The following is a 22737-nucleotide window of genomic DNA, read 5'->3' as shown; positions in this document are numbered from 1 at the left end:
AGGCCTCTTTTTGTGGCATCTGGGTCATCAGTGGGCTCTAGGTCTCTGTTTATAACCGTCACTCAAATTTTTCCCAACTGTGACCCACAGTAAGATGTATATTTTATTTTATTTTTTTAAGATTTATTTATTCATTTTAGAGAGAGTGAGAGCAAGCGCGAGCAGGGGAGGTGCAAAGGGAGAGGGGGAGAGAGAATCACTAGCAGACTCCCTGCTGAGTGGGGAGCCCGATGCAGGGCTTGATCCCACAACCCTGAGATCATGACCTGAGCTGAAAGCAAGAGTCAGACGCAGGGCGCCTGGGTGGCTCCGTCGGTGAAGCATCTTCAGCTCAGGTCATGATCCCAGGGTCCTGGAACTGAGTCCCACATCAGGTTCCCAGCTCAGCAGGGAGCCTGCTTCTGCTGCTCCCCGCTTCTTGTGCTTTTTCTCTGTCAAATAAATAAATAAAATAAAGTAAAATAAGAGTTGGACGCTTAACCGGCTGAGCCACCCAGGTGTCCAAATGTATATTTCACAATACAGCACACGTGTGCACGTGTGAGCATGCACACACACAGAACAATAAGTGTCATGAAACAATAGTTAGCCTTACTACAGAGGATGCACTCTGATATTTTTCTCCTCTTCTAGTTTTATTTATTTATTTTTTTAAAGATATTATTTATTTATTTATTTTTAAAGATTTTATTTATTTATCTGACAGAGACACAGCGAGAGAAGGAACACAAGCAGAGGGGTGGGGGAGGGAGAAGCAGGCTTCCTGCCGAGCAGGGAGCCCAATGCGGGGCTCGATCCCAGGACCCTGGGATCATGACCTGAGCCGAAGGCAGACGCTTAACGACTGAGCCACCCAGGCGCCCAAGATATTATTTATTTATTTGACAGAGAGAGACATAGAGAGAGAGGGAACACAAGCAGGGGGAGTGGGAGAGGGAGAAGCAGGCTTCCCGCGGAGCAGGGAGCCCGATGCGGGGCTCCATCCCAAAACCCTGGGATCATGACCTGAGCCGAAGGCAGACGCTTAACGACTGAGCCCCCCAGGTGCCCCATCCTCTTCTAGTTTTAAATCTTTTTTTTTTTTTTCTTAAATAAAAAGGTGGTTGAGACGCATAAAATTTATTCTTGATTTCACCACCCCAAGGGGTCACAAGCTATGGTTTGAGACACTGGTGTCTAAGGCCTGGGCCCGGACAGACACCTGTCTGTAGGGTGAGGGCCTCTGCTGGGGCTGGGGTTCTCTCCATGGGGCCGGTCCTCCCTCTAGGGCCTCAGGCCTCTTTTCTCTTACCTGCAGGTTCAGCCTGCATCTCCCTCTGGGCCTCAGTCTTGCTGGTGCACCTCTGGTTGCCATGTTCTCTCCAGGGACACTGAATTTAGACCCCTGGGAGCCCTCTGACATGGTGCCTCACTCCCACCCGCCTCAGGGCCAAGGAAGCAGGGAGTGGAACAGGTCGGGGGCAGAGGGAGTACTCGGGCTGCGTGGCCCAAGGCGGCTCCCAGGACATCGGGTGGCAACCACAGAGCTGAGCTGTGTTCAATAAATCGTGGAGGCTAGGGCCTGGGGGAGGGGGAGACCAGCAGAGAAGGGGGGGCCATGGATAAATAATTCATTAAACAAATAAACAAGGAGCCTGCAAGGGGAAGGACGGGCAAGTGTGGGCACGGGGGAGGCAGCCGCCTGCCCCAGACATGAAATAGTCCCAGGTTCTGCACCTTGCCCAGGGCCCATGCGTCTGCCCCGGAGCAGGCAGGCCGTCGGGATGGCGGTCACGTGGAGACCTGGGTGCCAAGGAAGAGGATGATGGCACGTGCCTGCTGGCTGACTCTCCCCAGTGTGTTGTCGGCATGGCTGTGCGATGCGCCATGTCCTGAGTTGACGTGGAGTCACACACACACACACACACACACACACACAGCCACAGGGGCCGCCCCGGCACGCCCACCGCCGTGTGTCCAGGACACAGGAAACCAGGATGCCGGGCTCGGTGGGTCGGTCAGGGTGTGAGAACCTCTGACCCTCGTCACGCCCTGCTCCCTGTAATGAGCCCCACAAGCTGCGCGGCCTGAAGTGGGGAGGCATCTCCGGGGTGCTGTGAGAGTGTGTGTGAGTCCCCTGAATGCGCTTCAGGAAAAGAGGAGTGTGGCCTCGCAGTGACAGGGTGGGCTTGAGGTTGCGCCCCAGTCCCCGCACTCATGGGCTCTTCTAGTCACCCAATTTCTGGCTGCTTCCTCATCTGTGAAGTAGGGAAAATAATACCCTTCCTCCAGGAGTTGGCTGAGATTGGGACCCGGTCTGGGAAGCCCTTAGCACAGTGCTCAGGACCCATGAGGTGCTTGGTTCATGGGGGCCTCATCACCAATTAGTTTTACCCATTTATTGACTTATTTATTTATTTTAAAGATTTTATTTATTTATTTGACAGAGAGAGACACAGCGAGAGAGGAAACACAAGCGGGGTGTGGGGGGAGGGTGGTGGTGGGAGAGGGAGAAGCAGGCTCCCCGCTGAGCAGGGAGCCCGACGTGGGGCTCGATCTCAGGACCCTGGAATCATGACCTGAGCCAAAGGCAGACACCCAACCGATTGAGCCCCCCGGGCATCCCATTTATTTATTTTTTAAAAAGACTTTATTTTTAAGTAATCTGCATACCCAACGTGGGGCTCGAACTCACACCCACGAGAGTCACCATCCCGGCGCCCCCCAACACCGTTATTATTAAGGATTCTCTCCTGAGTTCTGCCCACTGAGACTAGCCCTGAACTGGCTGTTCCATAACTTCTCCCGCTCTCCAAGCTTCTCTGAAAGCTGTCATGGTGACAGAGCTGGCCCAGGGCTTGGGGAGTGGGATGGGGCAGGAAAGTTAGATGGAATCAGGGGGAGGGCAAGCTTCCTCCCAAACCAGGAAGTCCCCATCCTTGACAGTGTGGAAGGAGGGGTCCCTGACCTTCTCCTCAGACTGCAGAGCCTCTTCATAACCCCTAAAACTGCCAAGATCCAGACTCTTTTCTTCCCGCCACAGAAACTGAGCTTTCCAGCAAGCGGCCTCAGGAGCGGGAACTGGGGCAGCGGTCTCTGAGTAGCCTCAGCCCCCACCCCGCCCCATCCTCATCACCAGAACCCTAGCCCCCACCTTCTGCCTACCGGTTGAGAGGATCCCTGGCGAAGGTGGCTACGTCTGGGTGAAACCCAGAGAAGTGGCTCCCTGGAGTGGGTGGGGGAATCCGGGCTGGAGAGAGCCTCTGAGGGCCTCCTAGTAGGCTCCAGCATTCCCCAGCCCTCCAGAGTCCTCTGGAAGGGATCTGCTCCCTGCAGGAGAGAGCCAGCAGACACGTCTGAGCTGGCCTGCTCCTCCGCAGACAGAACGAGTTGGGGGAGGGGGGCCTGAGATCTCGGTGAGGAGTGGTGGCGGGAACCCCCCTGTCTCCTCTGGGGAGCCAGGGCCAGAGGGCACTACAGCTTGGGCACACCCTACCACAGCCCGGGGCCCAGCCCTTTGCCTCCTGTGGCCGGCCGCTGCCAACTGCGGAGCCGAGAGTCTGGGCCCCCAAGTGTGGAGACGGTGCCTGCCCACCCCTTCCCCAAGAGCCAACATCAGTTCTCTCTACGCCCCTCCCCTGGGCTGGGCAGGTCCAGGCTAATCTGCACAAGAGCTTCACGGCAAACATTGATCTGTAATAAAACCACAATGTGTGTTCAGGAGAAGGGGTTCCAGACACAGAGAGATGCAGACAACACACATACACACGCTCACACACATATACAGATGCAAAATGTACAGCTCTGGGAGGGCAAACACCAGCAGTCCTGAAAACACCCCTGACCACAGGCCCACGCTGAGTCACACACACAGGCTTTATGAGGTCTGCACATCCCCTCCCTGCCTCAAACTTTGTCCTTCAAGCTCACGTCTCCTCTGACAGCCCATTTCCCCATGGCACTTTGTATGTAGCTCTGTCGTAGCATTTGCACTTGGCATTAGAGTTGTTTGTTGGCCAGTTTGTCTTCCTGAGTAGTCTGAAGATTCCTTAAGGGAAAGCAATCTTGTCTGATGCAAGTGCATATCCCTAGCCTGCAGCACACGGCCTGGTGTTGAGTTAGCAGGAGTAGGTAAGGTGATTCCCAACAAATTGTTGCATTGATACACTGAGGAAGAAGCGCACTCAGACGGGGGGGACACCCGCGTCTAGAGCGCCTCTGCCACACCCAGGATAACCAGCGCCCGCTGCTCACACCTCTGGCCCTGCCTGCGGGTCTCCTGGCCCCGGGGCCCCACTACCTCTGAGCTTCTTCAAAGGGCCTCCCTCTTGCTTCGCTGGGAGACCATGAATCTGCGCTCCACCGGAGGGCTGGCAGGCAAACTAAGGGTTAATGACACCTCATTAGTATTTAATTGGAGGAAGGAAGCTGGCCTGGCACCAGACAGGTGGGCAGGCCTGCCCCTCGCTGGAAGCAGGCAGCCCTTGTTCCAGCACCCTGCCGGGCGTGTGGGTGATTTGGCCCTGGAGACCCTCTACCCGGCCCCGGGGCACCTTCCCCCACCATTTGCTTTGCCAATTTAATCTCTAGGCAGTACAGACCAGCCCTCCCCATCTGTCAACAAACATCCAGAGGGAGAGGCAGACTTCTTTCTGCTTTAGCTAGGCTGCGCCCCCTCCCACTGGAGGAGACGTTGGAGGCTAGAAGAGGGGTGGGGTAAGGAACCGGAAAAGGAGAAATTATGGAGCTGCTAAGGGATAAAGTCGGGATACAGACAAGTGACAGGGCTGGGGATGTGGAGATGTCTGCTCAATTTGACCTTAAATGAAGAGAATGCAAATGAGATGCAGATGATATGCAGAAGACCAGGAGGATCTCAGAAGCATTCCATGTGGCGGGAGCCGGGCACCCAGGACCCCAGCGGTGTTGCCAGTACTCCTCCCCTAACCTTCCTGGGGTAAGTGGCACTGACCATTACTTGGAGGGAGAAAAAGGATCTCGAGAATGATACGAGCTTGGTTGGGCTAGGGCGGCGGGACCTGGGAAGCTGAGCTCCATCCAGTCTCCCCGCCCCCAAGCCAAACAGCCACCCAAGCTGCCACTGGAGCTCAAGCAACGACCACTCTCCCGGTTACGGTGGGACGCACCGTCGGTTGCTATGGGGACCCCCTCCCCACGTCCAGGCCTGAACCAATGGGCATCACCGCTGATGACCTCATGCCCCAGGGCCCGGGATTCAGTTGGCTATTTGGAAGCCAGAGTGGCCCTCTCCGACTGCGTCACGGCTGGGAATCCCCCGACGACCCCAGCTGCCGTGGCCGGCTGAAAGAAGGGCGCGCTGGGAGCTCCCGATTTGATGAATGACTGAATAAGCAAAGGAAGGAACGGACTACTGAAAGAGGAGAGAGAGGGGTCACATCATAAAAAGACCAAAGCTTCAGGGTTTAGCTTCTAGAGAAAGAGGGTGGTTTGCAACCCCGTAAATTGTGGGGCAGGACCCAGGTCGCAGAGTCTTTCAGGCTCTTGGGACGACGAGACAGAGTGAGGCAAAGATGACCAGTTTTCGCATCTGCTGGGGAGAGACTAGGGCGGGCCTAGCGAATTGAGGGCCCCACCTTGGGCCGTCTAGCGCCGCCGAGTTTAGGGGAGATCGGTGACGCCCAAAACCTCACAGGCCTGCCCAGCCTCCTGGAACCGCGCCCCGGAACGCGCCTCGAGGCCTTCCCATGGGTCGGGCCCAGTCGCGGAAGGCCGCCCCGCACCTTCAGCCCGCCTCGCCCCGGGAGCGGACCTGGCCCTCTGGGGGGCGCGCCCCGGGGCTGGCCCGGCTGAACGCGCAGGGCCAGGTGTGAGGAAAGGGCGGGCGGGCGGGAGGTTGCGACCCTCGCACGGATGCCCTGCCGCCGAGGCGTCCGCTCAGACACCTGCAGGGAGCCGGCGGCCGGCGAGGGCGCACGTCCGAGTGCCCGCCCGCCGCCCGCGCCCCGCGCCCCCGCCTGCTCCGCACACTAGGCAGCAAGCGCGCCCGGCTGGGTGGGCGAGGCGGGCGGGGGGCGTCGGGGGGAGACCCCCACCGTCGTCAGTGGAGGGCAGGGCCCAGTCACCGGTCGCCCCGCGCACCTCGCTGACGGCTTCTGCGGGGGGGGGGGGGCGGTGCACGAGGCAGCAGTGCCCTCGGTTTCCACGGCGACACAGGACCCCCTCCTGGATGACAGGGGAGACGCCACTCGAACCCAGGACCAGAAGGCCGGGCCGCAGCTCACGCTCGAGCTCAGACGCCGCCCGTGGGCGCCCCGGGCCCTCGGCGTCCGCTGCAGAGCGCGGTGGGGGCCGAGGGCGCGGACGCGCGGACACGCGCACCTACAGACGCGGCGTTTTCTGACCCCGGCCTCGAACCGGGGAAGGGGTCGACTCACGGCGGCTCCGCCCGCGGTGCCGCCCTCCGCCCCTCGGGCAGAGCAGTGGAACGAACGCGAGCGAGCGGGGTCTGCCGGGTGCGAAAGGGTGGGGGAGGGGCCCGCGAGTTCCCGGGGTCCGGCGTCTGTCAGTCTCGCGCCCCCCCGCGGCTTCACCCGCCGCCTCTCGCCGCCGCAGCCGGGCCGAGCTAATCAGCACAACGTCCACCTATCGATCGCTGGCTCGGTGCCAGGCGGGCCGGCACGGTGCCAGCGGGAGCCGCGGGGCACGGCGGCGGGGGGAGGGGCACCCCTCACCCGGGCTCCACCGAGGACACCGTTCAGAAAGAGGGCTCTGGTGGGGCTTCTGGGGTGGATCACAGCCGCGCCTGCAGAGGTGGGAGAGGCAGTGTGGGGCTGAGAGCAAAGGGGGCGCTCCCTCCTCGGCCCCACCCCCTCCTCCTTATAAAAGCGAAGAACAAAGAAGCCGCTGGGGAAGGAGGCTTTGATCTGACCCCACCTTCCCAGTTCTAGACCAGGCACCGCCCAGACTGCCCTTGGGGAGGGGGAAGGATGCCCGGCTCGCAGGGACCCAGGCATTCTGAAACTCTCTAGCGGCCCTGGCGTTTGCCCCAACGCCCTGCTTGGGGCTTGGGCACCGCCCCAAGTGGGTGGGCTGTCCGGAGCATCTGCCCCCTCCTCAGCTCAGGAAGCCTGCTAGGGAGGTGGGAGAGGGTGCCGCTGGCTCCCACCGCACACCGCCCAGAGGGGTGCCCATGGCCGCCCGGAAGGGATGGCCTGGGCGGAGCTGACATGGAGGTCAGGCCAAGTGAAGCTGAGAGCAGAGGCTGCGGGGCGTCCCGGGGTCAGGGAAGGAGCCAGAGGGTGGTAGATGGGGGAGAGCAACCGCAAGTTGGGTGGTTTATTGACGGTTTGGTCCGGACACTTATAAAAATACAAACTGGCATGATATTCAACCTCATAGCAAGTCCGTCTTCATAGAAGACAAGTGAGTGACCCCCTGGGGAGGGGAAGATGCTGCCCCAGGGAAGAGGCCCACAGGGTACTGGGCACAGATGGCAGGCCTTCTCCCTTGCCCTGGTCTGGCAATCCACCTGTCCCCAGGTCTTCGGTCTTGGCCCCAACAGACTCAAGGATTCAATCCCACCAAATCCCAGTCTTTCTGCGGGGGACAGGATGAGAACGTCAAAGCAGCTGACGGAGACCCCACATTTGCCTTGCCTGGGCTCCAGGGTGCCCAGGGCTGTATGCAGCTCCCCTTCGGCCTGTGATGAGGGGCCAGCCCCTGGAAGGGTCACCTCAGACCCTCTGACCTCCCCGTCACTATTCCGTTGGTCTGGCTGGCTTGACTGCTCCCAACTCGAGAGGCAGGGGCCCCTCCTCCAGGGAGTCTCGGGAGGGCTCTGGCTCCTGGGCGTAGCAGGAGGGGTCTGCTTGGCTCAGAGAACTCGCAGGAGGCGCAGAATTGGCAGCAGAAACAGCAGCAAGAGACAGAGGGGGCTGAGAGCACCTCCCCCTCGCCACCCTGATGTGCCGCTCTCTCCTGGGCTTCCAACAGGATGGGCTGACTCCGACTCTGTGAGGGAGGGCAGCACTGAGGGACCCTCCCCTTCAGCAGCCTCCTTCCTGCCCTGCCCCTGGCCTCTTCACTCCCAGCCCACCGCGGCTGAGGCCTGGAAGGATCCTGCCCTGGAGATGCCATCTGCTTGGCCCAGCATAAAGGGGCAGAGTGGAAGCTCCCACAGAGAGAAACGGGGGATCAGAGGCCACAGCTAAAAGCTCCACCTGGACCCCTCAGGGTCTGATGCTCCCAGACTCTCCCCACCGCTTCCCTCACTCCAACGACCCCCACCCACCAGAGGGGTGGCTCCCCGCAGCCCAACCACTTACTGCTCTCCTCACAGCAGACAGACACCTGGAGCCTCAAGCACTTGCCAGAACTCTCGGGAGTCGGTACCGCTGGGTGGTGGGAAATTGGGAGGAAGAAGTTAGCACGGGCTAGCTCGCACGCCTCAGACTCCTTCAGACCCTTCCCGTTTGTCTTCCCTGCAGTTCCCTGGAGAGCGTCCCCTCACTTTTGGTCCACACCCTGGTGCCAGGCCCCGGCCGTGCCTTCCACCACGGCCCCTTTCCTAGCTCCTCTTGCTTTCTCCTCCTCTCTACGGACTCCCCTAGATGTCCCCCTACTCAGTTTAGACTCAGGTCCCCCCCTCTTCATTCCCAGGCCCCACCGCAGGCCCTCTGCCCACCTGTGGCGATGGCAGGATGCCCCCCCGCCGCCCGCCCGCGACAGCCAGCGTGCCCCTCCTCACTCACAGATGTAGTAGTAGGTCTCTCCAGGCAAGAACTCAAAGCCAAGGGAGAAGGGTGTGAAGCGCTGAATCTTCTCAGAGAATCGAACCGGGCCAAAGGGAGCGAAGGGGAGGGCGCACTCCCAGCGCTTGAAGGCTCCTGGCCCCTGGGCCTGGCAGGCCTCATAGCCTGGCCGCTCCACCATGTATAAAGCGAACGTCTCGGGGCCGTCAGGGGGCCCTGGCCCCTCATAGTGCGGGCAGAAGATGTCTAGGTAATCGTTGAGCTCCAGCTTCACCACGGCGTCTCCTCCAAGCAGCCTGCAGGCATCAGGCAGGGGCGGGCTGAAGGGCCACGTTGCAGCTCCCCAGGGGCGTGAGGGTCCCGGTGGTCCCTTCCAGCCTCTCCCCCACCCACTGGAGAGGGAGCAGCTCAGCGAGGCCTGAGTTTCCCAACCTGACAACTCTTGAGACACAGAGTCAAGGAGTGGGGGGGCGGGGGCGGGGGCGGTAACCAGTTTGCAGGTATTGAGAGGTGAAGGGACGGCAGTGCCCATAACCACGTGCTCAAGCCTGAGACGGCCACTCTCCAGACCCTACATTTTCAGGCTGGAGCTGCCGCCAGCTCTCCAGCCCCAGTGCCCAACAGAGGGCCTGGCAGAGCACTCTGCACTTGGTACATGTCAGGTGCTAAGAAGCTGGGGCGCAGAGACGAGGGGTACAAATCTGGGCCCGCAGCGCAGTCACGGCTGCAGACATGGACGCCAGGAACCGTATCCTCATCAGCAGAGGCAGAGAGAGGAAGACAGCTTTCCGGATCTCAATGCAATACTGAGAAGAATGTCACAGTGAAAGGAAAGAAGGAAGGAAGGAAGGAAGGAAGGAAGGAAGGAAGGGAGGGAGGGAGGGAGGGAGGGAGGGAGGGAGGGAGGGAGGAAGGAAGGAAGGAAGGAATAGGCTGTGGATGGGGGAGGGCCCTCCAGGTATCAACTCATCTTTGGCCTACTCAGGACTCCCTTCCCTACCTCTTGGGAGCTGCCTGTGGGAGCCAGGACAGGCGGGAAGGGCTGGGACAGGCTGCCCCCACAGCATTATACACTGTGAACTACTTTCCCCCTTCCTGACCATCCACACAGTCTACCGTGACGGATGAAAGGCCTCTAACTATCCCTCAATGGGTGGTCTAAGGACCACCTGCATTTGGAGTTCTGATCAGAAATGCAGATTCCTGGGCTCAGCTCAGACCCACTCAAACACAAGCTGGGCCTTGGTATGATTTCTGCAGCATCCCCAGTGCCTGGAAAAGTGTCCTGCCCAAACACTTAATAAATATTTGCAGATTGAATGAACAGGCCAGAAACCTCAGGGTTGGGGGCTAGGAACCTGAATTTCTAACAAGTTCTCCAAGTGATTCAGAGGCACTGGTCTGGAACAGAGAGAGGGCTTCGGAACTGGGAGGACAATAGCTGTTACCACGTGGTGCCAGCATTGTAATGACCTGTCTTGATGCCTGCCCTCCCCGGGGGGTCTCCGGGCTCCCAGAGGCCAGAGCTGAGGTCTTCTCTCTCTATATCCAGCATCCTAGCACACGTCCTGCGTAACAAATGTTGGTGAGTGAACAAATGAACAGAGTCACAGATTGTCTCAAGTAGAAAATCAGAAAGGCAAACAGATGGAGAAAGCAGAGAGACAGGGAGAACTGGGGAGGAAAATGCAAACAGTAAAAAATACCGAGGTTCAAAGGCTCGGAAGAAAGAAAGAATAATTTGTATCTACAGCCTGCACCTCTTCCACACACGTGACCTCGGTCAGCCCGCCTGATTTCCCAGGGTACCAGGTGTTATTAGCCCATTTTACAGATGAGATAACTGAGGTTAGGGAGTCAAACGGCTTGCCCGAAGGTGATTCAGCTGGAAGGGCAGGGCCGAGAATGGACAGAAATAGAAGGACCCAGAATGACGGAGATGAACGCAGAGATAGTGAATGAGCTCAGGAGGCCAAGCGAGCAGGAGAGTAAACCACGCTCCTTCTCAAGCGTGAAGCCCCCTCCCTCCCTCTCCAGACCGCCCGCCCCAGCTCGGAGGTGGAGGGGAACAGCAGGAGAGAGGGAAAAGCGAGGGGGCGGGGCTCGGAGCGCAGGCCGGGGGGCCCCCGGCTCCGAGATCCCACCTTCCGCCTTCAGAGCTGGGGGTCCTCCGCCCGCCCCCCAACACGTGCGGGCGGGGGGGAGCCCCGGGCGCGCCTCGCCCCTCCCCTCCCCCTCCCCCGCCGGCTCAAACAAAGGAGCCCCGGCGCGCGGCCCGGGCCAGGCGGCGCCGCGCACAGAGCGAGAGTGGGGCGCGCGCCCGGCCCGGGAGCGCGCAGGCCCGGGCCGCAGTCGGCCGGGTTCGGCCCGGCTACCTGGGGTTACTGGAGTTCCAGTAGACAGCGTGGCGGAGGCCGGAGCCCCCTCGCAGCGGGGAGCTGAGGAGCGCGGCCCAGAGGACAGTCCGCAGCAGGGGCAGCAGCCGCATCGCCCCCGGGGTCCGCTCTGGTCTGGTCCGGCCGGTCCCGGCCCGCTTCTCTGCCGCCGCGAGAAAGGTACAAAGTGGAGGGGGGGGTGCGGAACTGGGGGTGGGGTGCAGAGACTCGCAGGCCACGCCTCCGGGTAACTTTCCACCAATGGGGGCGCACCCCCGCCTCCCCGCTCGGAGCCAACTCCTGTTAACCCTGTGTGCGCCGAGGCGCGCGCCAGGCTCGCCGCGCTCCCACCGGGTCTGCACCGTGTCACGAGGGGGCGGGAGGGGCGACGCAGTCCACTGTCGGGGAGTTCGTTTTAGGGAGGTCGCGTCTTTCGTGTCTGCGTTAGTACCGGGTAGGTAGGAAGCCTTATTACAAATTGGGAAGATTTAAATAGGAGCACACGGCCTTTCGCCAGAAAGAGGAAAAAGTGAGACACGGGCGAGGACCCACGAAGCCCGTCCAGCTCCACCTTAGCATATTGCCCCTTTTTGCCTATTCAGGGATAGCGCGGAGTGGAAGGGACAGATCGCCTCCTGCGACAGATCGCCCCTCACCCTCTCCCTCCCCTCCCCCTTACGGAGCCTTAGTGCCCACCTTGGGGTTGGCGCCTGTCCCTTTACGCCCCACACCTTCATTCTGGGCTGGGGGCCCACGCGGCCCCATTCCCGAAGTCGAAATAATGAGGTGGTTGCGTCCTGTACAAAGCACCTTTGTTCCCAAGCCCTCAGGTGGGGCAGGGGAGGGGGAGGAGGCAGGTGCACGGCCTTGGGATCGTGGGAGCCGCCGCCCCGCTCCGCCCCGGCTCCAGGGCTCTGAGAACACCAGCCAGATCCACTTTTCCCAGCTACTGGTCAGAGGGTGGGGACGGCGGGTCCAACAGCTGGGCCGGTTCGTGGATAGCCGCCTCTGGGGGCCATGCACACTCGGGCGCAAGGACTTGGCGACTGGGGGCGGCACGGGGATTTACAACTCCCTGGATACTGGATTGCGCAGAGTCATCCCAGACTGGGCAGAAACCAGCCGCGAGCATCCCGGGGACACACACGCTGACCCAGCCTGGGACTCTTCGCCCTCCCTAGCCCGCCTACGTCCGAGGCGGCAGCGCCTCCTGGCGGCCAGACCTGGAACCGCAGCAGGGCGACCTGGCCTTCCCCGAGCAGACAAAGTCCGAGGCACGCTCCCCAGACCTCAGGTTTATTGCACCAGAGCAGGGACAGGCTGCGTGCACCTCCCTCAGCCCAGGACGGCGCCCAGCCCCTTCCCACCCCCAGCTGCAACTGCCTGGCGGGTCCCTAGGGTGCTGCTCGTCGGCGCGTGGAGGTGCCCGGACTCTTAGGCTGCCCGCTCCGCCGTGTCCAGGCTCCGGCTCCTTCAGTCATCGCGGGGGACTCCAGGGGCCAGTCCGCCTCTTGAAGTCCTAAGTCCGGCTTGCAGGCAGCGGAACCTCAGCAGAGGTCAGAGGTAGAGCGAGGACGCTGCTGGGGGCGGCGGCGCAGGCCTGGGGTGCGGGAAATCGAGAAAAAAAGGTCAGAGGTCCCCCTTTCCCCAGACCATTCGCCCGGCGCTGGCATCCCCCGCACCCACCTGGACGGTACCACTAGGGGCGGGATTCCAGCTCCTGGGCCAGGCAGGTCACCCGAAGGGCGCCGGCCCTGGGGGTTGGCAGGCAGTGGCTTCCTCGGCGGTGGGGGCTTGGCAGGCCCCTGAGACTGAGAAAGAAAGCGGGAGGCTGGCTTGGGAGGGGGTGTCGTGTTGCCCACCCCTGTTGCTGGGGAGCACCAGCTTGTGGGGCCGGCTCCAGAGGTCACCTTGGTTCCAAACCAACCTGTCGCCGTAAAAGGACACCAGGGTATGTGTCCTCATGCACAGAGGGGGCATCTCACCATGGCCACGACTGCCAGGGTTATTAACACCACAGTCCTGAGTGGGGGAGAGGCGGCACCCTCCTCTCCCCACGTTACCTTCGGCTGCCTCAGCACCGGGTCGGCGGGCAGAGGGCGGGTGGGGGGATTGGGCCGGTCAGCCAGCTCAGCCTGAACAGAGAGAGGGGCAGCGCCGTGAGCACAGCCAGGGGCCAGCGGGCATGCAGTGCTTCTCTCCAGGGGTTCAGTTCAACATGCAAAGTCAGCCAGGAAGCAGGTGAGAACGGGGCCATGCGTACAGGGCTTGGGCGCCTGCCCGCAGAAGCCTCAGGGGAGGAAGGTATGGGTCACAGTGGTGTCCCAGGCCAGCTGCAGTCCTGCCACTGACCACCAGGTGGTGGTAGAAGCCAAGGCAGGAGGCTCACCCTTTGCGGCTGCTGGGGCTCAGAGTGTCTGAAGGCTGAGGGGCACCCTGGTCCCCTAATGAAGAGCGCCACTGGCAGGGAACAGGGGTGAGAACTGCAGTGGGGCACCAAGCCTCCCACCTGCCCTGGGCCAGGGCGGGGCCTGGCCCGGATTTACCTGGAGTCTCTTGGGCACAGGGTCGGGAGGCAGCGGCCGGGAGGGGGGTGCCGGGAAGCCAAGAATACTGGCCTGCTGAGAGAGCAGGGGGAGCAGACAGCGGGATCGGGGTGGGTGGGGCCGGGGAGAGGGAGCACGGACACAGATGTGGGCAGAGAGGGGTTAGTGCCTGGGGAGGGGCTGCCAGGGCCCCAGGGGCAGTGGGGGGCCGCGCATGCAGTTGCTTGGCTGCATGCAGAGGGGGCGACGAGTGGCAGAGTGAGCATGCGGACCACCTCCACACACACCCCTGTCATCAGCTCCAGGGGCTTGCGGGGCACTCGCCAGCCTTCCACACATGGTGACCCGGGTCTCATCAGGTCATGGCGCCTGAAGGCCATTTCTGAGCACCACCCCCCTTGTCCTCCAGGGGCCCCTGCTGGGAGCACCAGCAGACCCACCTCTCAGAACCACCAGCTTGGCCCTCCTCTAGGTGATGTCCCTCCCCAGTCCAGGCTGGACTCTGCTTCTGGGCCTGCAGCCAGGGGAGCGTAGGGGAGGGCTGGCCCCGACTCCTCTGACTGACTCGTGGGCAATGGGAGTCTTTCTCTGAGTCTAGGGCCTTCAGTGCCCCCACCCCAGGGCCCACGCTGGATGCCTGGGCAAGGTGGGGCCTCTCTCCTCTGGTATGCATGACTTACCTTGGCCCCTGGCATCCGCAGGACGCTCTGCGGGGGTCCTGGGCGTTCTGGGGGACCAGACTGGGCTGCCCTGGACGTGAAGAAAAGCAAGGAGGGAGAGGGCCCAGCGTCAGACCATGCTCTCCACCCACACGCGGCCCTTGAGTGGGGTTGACCCTTTGCAGCCCCTTGGAAAGCAGCTCGAGTGCGGTTGAGGCCCAGTGAGAAGTGGGGGGGTGCTGAGGGGCTCGAGGGGGGTCCCCACCTACTCAGCACAGGGCTCCCCAGCTGCCCTCCGTGGGTCTGGGTGTGAGGTGAGGAGTGACAGGGCACGTGGAGGGGAGCGAGGCATGCGTGGGCTGGCCCAAGGGGCTGGCGGTCAGAGCCCGGTGTCGGGCACTGCAGTGGGACTGGGGACAGGACTGCAGAGCCGTCTTCAGCAGAGCCGTTGAGCGAGCTGGGGGCAAGGAGGTTCGTACCTGTACTGGCAGCTGGGTCCCTTGAGCTGACAGAGCCGCTGACGCAGGCGGGCACGGTGCCAGTAGCTGGCCCCCAGCAGCAGCAGGACCACCAACAGCAGGAGGCTGAGGGGCAGCCCTGTGGTCAGGGGGCTGGTCGCTGTGGGGTGAGGGCAGCTTTGAAGGTGGGCAGGGCTAAGAATCCTACACCCAGGAAGGGGTGGAGGGCGGGGACGGAGGTAAAGTGATCGGAGAACGGGAAGGGGTCAGAGGAAGGGGGGGCGGTAAAGGGTGAGCCGCGATGCCCTCCCAGCTGCCCCTGCCCGCTGCCCCCAGCTACCTCTGACGCGGTTGGTGCAGTCAGGGGCGGCCCAGCCCGCCTCACAGTGGCAATGTCCTTTGCTGTCGCAGACCTAGGGGATAGAGGTTGAGCGATGAGGGGCCCTACACTCTGGGGCCGCATTTCCCTGCCCCCAGCGTTTCAGGATCTCCTCTGTCCACAGTTGGAAGGTATGCTGGGGATGATGGGGTGGAGAGACGGAGCCTGTGTCCACGGCCGAGGAAATGAAACCGAACGAGCCCGTGAGCACCTTCTCCACGCTGGCACTGTGCTAGACCCTCTCGTCCTCATCTCCCGGACCCCAGGACGCCCACTGGGTGGCTGAGGAAACTGAGCTCAGAGTGGTTAATAATCTGCCCCCGGCTACACAGCTAGGAAGGAGTAGAGCGAGGATTAGAACCTAGGTGTGCGTGTTCCCCACGCCCTCCTGTCTGCCCCCCGGAGGCTCCCTGTCCCCTTCCGTGTCCGCCACGCCCACTCACCCCGTGTCCGTGGCATTTGCTTCGACATTCCTGGGCTCGCAGGACGTCCACAGGCTGGCATCGGCGGTCAATGCACACCTGCCAGGGGTGGGGGGTGGGGAGAGAACCAAGGTCACAGCCTCACCAAGCGTCACGGGCACTGGCAGGCCACAGCCCTGCTCTTACAGAGGGGGAAACCGAGGCTGCCAGGATGACAGGACGCTGCTCAGTGGGCAGTGTGACTCTGACCCCCACCCCCGCCCCCGCCCCGGAGAGTCTGCCTTTTACACTGGTGGACCCTGAGGCCTGGGCACTGCTCATGCACACGGCCCTCCCTCTGGCCTTGCCTGCTGGGACCGCTCACCAGGTCAGGCCCACAGGCCGTGCCAGGCAGAGTCAGCAGGGGCTGGGCCACGTCGTCGCCCAGGTCCAGGTGGACCCAACTGCAATTCAGCTTCAGCTGGGTCCCGTTGGCTTCGAGCATCTCCCAGCGCAGACCCCGGGCTGAGCCGAGCAGAGGCTGGGCCTGCCCCCCCTGGCACTGGAGCTGTCCGCAGATGGCGTCTCTGAGGTCACGAGGGAGGAGGTGCGGGCTCAGGCCGAGGCTCCCACAAACCCAGAGGGGACCCCCGGCCCCTCACTTACTTAGGGGCACAGGACACGTAGCTGCCATTAGGGCTGCGCCCACAGCTCCCAAAGGCATCCCCTCGAGTGTTGGCAGCAAGGAGGCAAAGCGGCGAGGCGGGCCGGGCCCCAGGTCCCCAGAGAGCCTGGCACTGCTGGGCGTACGAGGCGCAACGCCCCCGCACGCACACGGCCTGGCCCCCCGCGCACGGCTCGCCGTCTCCCAGGCTGACGTCGGGAGGGCACTGCGGGCTGTCTCCTGAGCAGAACTCGGGTAAGTCGCAGTCCCCTCTGGACGGGCGGCACTGCCCGCCGGCCGGGCGCAGCTGCGGGGTGAGGGAGCATCGGTGTGGGTGCTGGGCGGGTCCCCCCAGAGACCTTTCCGCCCCCGAGCCCCGGTGGGTGAGCGGTGGGCGGCTGGAGGGTCCCGTCGGCGCCCACCTGGCAGTTGTGACAGCAGAGCCCGTCGGACGCGCACCGGGCCCCGGGCCTCAGTTGGCAGCTGACGTAGTCACAGCAGGGGTCGGCGCAGTCCTGAGGGCAGAGGGACCCCGAGTTGGAACCCCGGGTTGGAGAGGGCCAGGCCTGAGAGCCCGCCCCACCCCTGCTCTCCGAGGACGCGCACTGCAAGTAGAAGCTGGAGGCCCACACGGCCTGTGCTGTCCCCGCAGACAGACGGGGAGCTGCGGAGAGGGGACCGAGGGGCTCGGCTCCGACGCTCGGGGAGGGCGGCGACCCAGGGTGAGGGCCCAGGAGGGGTGGGGCCAGGCTTGGGGGGAGGGGCTCACATCCGGGAAGCCGCAGTCACACTGCTCGCCGGGCTCCACCAGCTTATTCCCGCAGACAGTGGCCAGAGAGGGCAGGCTGGGCAGCCGTTCAAAGAGGCAGCTGCCCATCCCTTCCAGCAGGGCTTTCTCCAGGGCCTGCCGGCTGCAGTTGCTGAAGTTCAGGCCCGGCAGGAAGCTGGGGACCGTGGCAAGAAAGGTTGGGGCTGCGGGCAGCCTCGGGCCCTGCCCTCCCTCTCCCCCGACCCCCTACAGGGACTCACTCCGTGGAGGCCTCCATGATGCAGCTCTTGGCAGGGGCCGGCCCTGGGCAGGGACAGCTGTGCCCGCGCAAGTCGTGGTCCAGGCCCAGGCTGTGGCCCAACTCGTGAGCTATGGAGGATGCAACTCCCAGGACACTGGTGGAGTGGTCCTGGCATTGGGGAGGGGACACCCCAGGTCCAGCAGCAGCCTGACTGCTCCTGTTCTCTCCTCATCTGACCTCCGGGGCGCTCAGCACCGCCTCCCTCCTTAATTGCTTCTAAAGTAGGAGGAGAGCCCAGGCCTGGGTGGCAGGAAACCGGGGGCTCGCTCAGCTCTGTGCCCCTCCCTTACTGTGTGGCCCTGGGCACTCGCCTCTCTTCTTTGGGCTCGGCTACCCCCTCCTCCCCCAGGAAATAGGTGAAGACCAGTAAAGCCGTCAGCTGGCCACAGGAGAGAGTGCCACGACCGCAGAGGCCACGTGTCATGCAGCCCTGCCCCCATGCCCACAGCTCTGGGATTGGTAACTTTGTAGGGCTTTCAGTGAATCAGCGGCCCTCCAGAGGGGAGGAACTGAACTGGGAATAGGGAGGAGACCTGAAATAGCTCACCATGTTCACACCTCCGGAGAAGTCAGAACAGATGGAGTTCTGAATGGCCATGCCCACCGTGGGCCCAGAGAATGAAGTAGCGCTGTGGGATTGTGAGGCCAAAGTCAGGCCCAATGCCAAGGGGTCCAGAGCTTCAGGGCCTCAGATAGGGAGGGGGTGTGACCCTGGCCAGGCCAGAGCAGAGCCCGGGCGGGGGGGCTTACGTCACCAGCTGGGCACTGTCGTGGTGCAGTCGAGGCAGCAGATCTCTCCGGCGCCAGTGGAGGAACCTGTCTAGCGTGAGACCTGGGTCCTGGCTTATCTCCACCAGGTCCCGCTGGGTCCAGGCCTCCAGGCCCACGAGCACCACCCGCACATTCAGGGGCCGGAAGAACTGAAAGAACTGGGGCTCAGGAGATGGGCTCCGATGGCCAGAGGGCCGTCAGGGTGCTGCCCCGCCCAGCACTCACGGTGTCCAGGAGGAGGGTCACTTTCAGCATGCGGTTCAGCAGGTGCTGGGAGTCCGGGTACCTCTGGACCTGCGGGCCCGAGAAGTGAGCAGGAAAAGCAGCAAGATGGGTGGGGGCCAGGGGGGAGCGTACATGGGCCAGCTCACCTCCGCATGGTCGGCCACGATCACCAGCTCGACGGTCTTGGTCTCTGTCACCACATCCCGCCTCCGCTGTGGGCGGAAGAAGGAGCATCAGGCCCAGCACTCTCATGGCCGGCAGCCGCACGGGGCTGCAGGAACCGCGTCCATGCCCACCCTGGGCTGCCGGCCGGAGGAGAGCAGAGCCCATTTTACAGATGAGCCACTGAGAGCCCGCGAGGCCAGCGACTTGCCCAAGGTGGACCCAGGAGTAGGTGACGTAGCTGGGAGTAGAGCCTGCTTTCTAACTCCAAATTTAGTGCCTTTTCCAAATTAAAAAGAAGACAATAGGGGCACCTGACTGGCTCAGTTGGTAGAGCGTGTGACTCTTGGTCTCGGGGTTGTGAGTTCGAGCCCCACAGTGGGTGTAGAGATTACTAAAAAATAAATAAATAAGCTTTAAAAAATAAATAAAAAAATAATAGTCAACACCATCATATACTTATCACACTTTAGGCACACTTCTAAGCACTGTGCATATGGATAGATAAATAGATAGATTCAGTTAATCTCCACAATAACCCTGAAAGATAAGTCGTTTTATTATCCCTGTTTTTTTTTTTTTTTAAGATTTTATTTATTTATTTGAGACACAGAGAGAAAGCGAGAGCGAGAGAGCACAAGCAGGGGAAGGGACAGAGGGAGAGGGAGAAGCAGGCCTCCCGCCGAGCAGGGAGCCCGATGTGGGGCTCGATCCCAGGACCCTGGGATCATGACCTGAGCCGAAGGCAGATGCTTAACGACTGAGCCACCCAGGCGCCCCTATCATCCCCGTTTTATAAATCAGGAGATTGGACTCATATTGCTTTATGACTGGTAACTGTATTATCTCTAGCCAAGTGAGCGCTCTCTGCGTTTGGGGATCTTCTGACAGATGTGGAGTTTGGGTCAAGTACCTGCATGTAAATCCTGGATATATCAGTCACTAGTTGAATGACTTTGGGCAAGTTACTAACCTCTCCGAGCCAGTGTTCTCACTAAAATGGAGCTACTGATAGGACATACCTCCCAGCATTGTTGGGAAGAGGAAAGGAGATTATGTTCACACAGGGGTGTGGACAATTGCTCCTCAGAAGGTTCTGGGAACACAGGGCTCTGAGGGTCTGGGGCCTGGCCCTCGGGGACAACGAAAGCCTGCTGTTCATCCTCACCCGATGCGTGTGGCTGTGGGGCCTTCCCCGGGGTGACTCCAGGGCAGCCTGGGTGGGCACAGACGCACGCCAGCGCAGGGCACAAGTGTGGCCTGGCAGGAAGAGGTCTTGGATCCGGGAGATATTCGGGGGGGCCCGGAGGTCCCCAGGCTCCAGGTCTAAGGTGTAGCTTCTCTCTGGGGACAGGATCACCAAACCCCTGGGAAGATCCAGCAAGTCAGAAAGCCTCTCAGCTCCATGCCTCATGCACCCTCACTGTCCCCACCCACATGGGATGCACCCTCTGTACCTGAGCCCTGAGCAGGTGCAGACAGAGACCCAGGAGCCCACGCGGCCCTGCACTGCTCCCTGATAGCAGCAGTTCTCCTATAGCAGAGAAATAGCAGTGCTACCTTGAAGGCCAGGCTGGAGACCAGGAGGCTGGCCTGCTGGTGCAGAGATGCAGTGTCCTCCCACGTCCTGTAGGGATGGCACCCTCCAGGTGGCCCCTGCCTTCTTCCCTCAGGCCAGAAACAGGGTATAAGACTCACCAGAGTGTGTCCCACACTGAGCACACGGGAGCCATCAGGCTGGTACCACATCAGGCTCGGGCGGCCTGGGACCAACTCCCTGGAAGAAAAAGCAAGGTGGTGACAGTTACCTCCCTGGGGGTGTGTGTGTGTGTGTGCAGGAACGGCCTGCAGGCCTGGGAGGTGGTAGAGGGGTGGCTGGGGGCCGGGCTTCCCCCAGAGGCAGCAGAGTATAGTGGTTGGGTCACAAACTCTGCCCAGCTCTCTGTGTTCTAATCTGGTTTTTACTGCACCTAGCTGTGTGACCTTGGGCAAGTTAGTTAGCCTCTCTGTGCCTTGACTTCTTCATATATAAAACGAGGACAGCAATAGCGAATAGTACCTGCCCTGTAGGTTGTCATGAGTTCAAGCGCTAGTCAGTGCTGTATGGTTGTCCGCCACGTTGTCCACATTACCAACGGGACCACTGGCATTGTTACCTGTTCCGTAGCAGCTCCAGAACGTGACTCTCACCGTCCAATTCCAACTGGATCCGCAAGGCCTCAGGCAGCTTGGTCTGTGGGCAGCACAGGGCCTGTCACCTCCCTGGCCCTGCCCAAAATGCCTATCCTCTCTAACCAGAAAACCTCAGGCCCTTCGGAGAGCACCAACGATTAGATCACTGGTGGGGGTGGGGGGGTCCCGAGGGAGGGGCCAGGAAGCCCTGCCCGGCCTGGGGCATTGTTCTGGGGGGTTGTGTGGGGAGGTCAAGGAAGGTATCTGAGCCGCCCCTTCTCGGCTTCCTGCCCAGAGAGGAAGCATCATGGAAGACCCAGTGCAGGCCCCAGCCCTTCCTCTGACTCAGCTTTAGAATTGGGGACGGGGGGTGTTTGGTGAGGCCCTGACCTTCTCCAAGCCCCCCGCTCCCCCGGGGAGAAAAGGGACAGAATGAGACCACGAAAGCAAGTCTGGCCTCAGGGTTTCCCCAGGGGAGCCGGACAGCCGGCTGGGGCGGAGGCTGGGGCAGGCGTGGGGGCAGATGTTGAGGGCATAAGTGAAGCCAGGTGCTGGCCTGCGGCAGGAGGGGCAGCCAGCCCTGGGATGGCCGCGCTGCGCGGGGGTCCACTCACCTGTGCTCAGACACACGGCTCTGTGGGGTGGCAGGGGTGTGCTTCTTCACTTGGGGGGAGAGGGCGGCTCACCTGAAACACCTCTGTGAGGCTGAGTGTCGGGATGTCCGGAAGGATCTGGGGCTCCGAGGGTCCACGCAGGGCCCCTTCTGGCCGTGCCCGCTCCTCCTCAGTGCCACCTGCAGGGCGCCCAGAACACCCCGAGAGGGTGCTGAGAGAGCCAGCACCGGCGTTGGGCATAGCTGGTGCCCACTGGGCACCCAGGCCCTTCTCTGCTTGAAGGACTCCTGCATTGCATGCTGGGACTTAAAGGAGAATCCCGAAGGGAAGGGTCTTCTCTGCGGCTCCCAACTTTCATCCCAGCACCCCACCTTGCACGTCCTGCCTTCGCCTCTCCCTGACCCCCCCAGGCCAATCCCAGGTTCTGGCGGGGAGCTCCCTTTCCTACTCCCTCGCAATCACCCCCCTAGGAACGCCCCCTCTCAGGCCTGGGCGAAGCCCTGTGGCCCGGTGCCCACTCCACCCTCCCCTGTCCTCACTGCGGAGCTGCCGGGAACGCCCATTTCTGGGTGCGCAGTACAAACACTCCTCCCTAAACACCCCCCTACCCAGTCACGCACACCCGCTCGCCGCAGCCCAGCTTCCTCCCTGAGCACCCCCGTCCCCACAATGGCCCTCTCTCTTGAGGCCAGCCCACCCGCGCCTGCCCTTCCAGCCCCTGGCCCGAGACAGCAGCGGGAAGTGAAAGTTCCAAGGAGGAGTCCGGTGTCAGCCTCTTTCCTGGCCAAGTCTCCCCTCCCCTGGCTCCTCCCGCGCTCCCTCCCGCTCGCTCCGCCGGGTTTCTGGTGGCATCATCATCAGGGCGAGGGGTGCGTTGGCCACTCAGGCCTGGGAAGGGGGCCCAAGAAGAATCCTCTCCGCCAAACCCTACCGGCCGTGACCACTCGGCGCTCTGGCACCAGGTGGAATGGTCAGCTAGGCCCCAGAGGAGCGAAGACGGCAGTCCTGGGGAGGTGCGACCCTGCCCCACCATCCTGAGGGGGCGCTGGGCCAGGGCCTTCGGTGCCCGGCACCGGAGCCTGTTAGTGTCCGCGGGGACCGAGCAGAGGATGACCGCGCGGGGGCGGGGGGCGGCATCCCCCTCCTCTCTCCACTCCATCGCCCGGGCGCCGGGCCCTCAGCCAGGACAGCGAACTAGGGCGGGCCGCGCTCTGGTTGGGGGTCTCCCCGAGTCTCCAGCCGACCCCCGTGCCTCCTGACTTCCCTGCGCCTCCTCCCGGTCCATTCTCCGCCCCCCACCCCCCGCGCACCGAGGGCCGGGCACTCACCTATATCTGCGAGCGGCCGGGGGGACAGAGGGCTGCCTGCGCCCAGGAGCCCCAGGGCCCAGAGCAGCGCCAGCCGCATGGCAGCGGCGCCCCGGGCCGGGCGAGGGCAGCAGGTGCTGGGCCGCGCGCCGAGGAGCCGCGGCGGCCGGGTCTGCCTGGCGCACCCCGCCGCGCCGTGCAGCCACCAGGCCCCGCCCCGCCC

General features: G+C 62.3%; 2 protein-coding genes across 21 annotated transcripts; both read right to left on the bottom strand.

Moving 5' to 3' along the window:
* Nucleotides 1-923: 923 nt before the first annotated feature.
* EFNA4 (ephrin A4) lies at nt 924-12213 on the bottom strand. Of its 4 annotated transcripts, none has more exons than XM_054507846.2 (4): nt 11087-12213; nt 8712-9007; nt 8286-8354; nt 927-6763 (listed from the first exon to the last, which is right to left on the bottom strand). In XM_054507846.2, exons 1-4 carry the CDS (start codon nt 11197-11199, stop codon nt 6588-6590), a joined length of 654 nt encoding a protein of 217 aa, XP_054363821.1. In that variant the 5' UTR covers nt 11200-12213; the 3' UTR covers nt 927-6587. The 4 variants fall into 4 exon arrangements, with proteins under 4 accessions (XP_064449728.1, XP_054363821.1, XP_045732512.1 ...); XM_045876556.3 differs by lacking the exon at nt 927-6763 and adding an exon at nt 7699-7971; XM_064593658.1 differs by lacking the exon at nt 11087-12213 and having other exon boundaries at nt 924-6763; nt 8712-11036.
* Nucleotides 12214-12366: 153 nt separating this feature from the next.
* ADAM15 (ADAM metallopeptidase domain 15) lies at nt 12367-22722 on the bottom strand. Of its 17 annotated transcripts, none has more exons than XM_045876536.3 (23): nt 22536-22720; nt 21280-21386; nt 20578-20654; nt 20120-20198; nt 19879-19955; nt 19590-19788; nt 18406-18471; nt 18260-18328; nt 18014-18183; nt 17811-17892; nt 17223-17371; nt 16963-17137; nt 16616-16708; nt 16196-16500; nt 15915-16116; nt 15572-15649; nt 15090-15162; nt 14771-14909; nt 14313-14382; nt 14073-14146; nt 13633-13707; nt 12773-12897; nt 12367-12686 (listed from the first exon to the last, which is right to left on the bottom strand). In XM_045876536.3, the coding sequence occupies exons 1-22, from the start codon at nt 22612-22614 to the stop codon at nt 12786-12788; spliced, it is 2550 nt and encodes an 849-aa protein (XP_045732492.1). In that variant the 5' UTR covers nt 22615-22720; the 3' UTR covers nt 12367-12686; nt 12773-12785. The 17 variants fall into 17 exon arrangements, with proteins under 17 accessions (XP_045732492.1, XP_045732493.1, XP_045732490.1 ...); XM_045876537.3 differs by having other exon boundaries at nt 13633-13704; XM_045876534.3 differs by lacking the exon at nt 14073-14146 and adding an exon at nt 13150-13221.
* Between the last annotated feature and the right edge of the window lie 15 nt (nt 22723-22737).

This window comes from Mirounga angustirostris, unplaced genomic scaffold (assembly GCF_029215605.1).
Source record: "Mirounga angustirostris isolate CCGP_5_RB_7025 unplaced genomic scaffold, mMirAng1.0.hap1 SCAF_6, whole genome shotgun sequence".
NCBI classification, from domain to species: domain Eukaryota; kingdom Metazoa; phylum Chordata; class Mammalia; order Carnivora; family Phocidae; genus Mirounga; species Mirounga angustirostris.
Note: the sequence above shows the minus strand (reverse complement) of the source record. Positions and strands in the feature narration are given on the sequence as shown.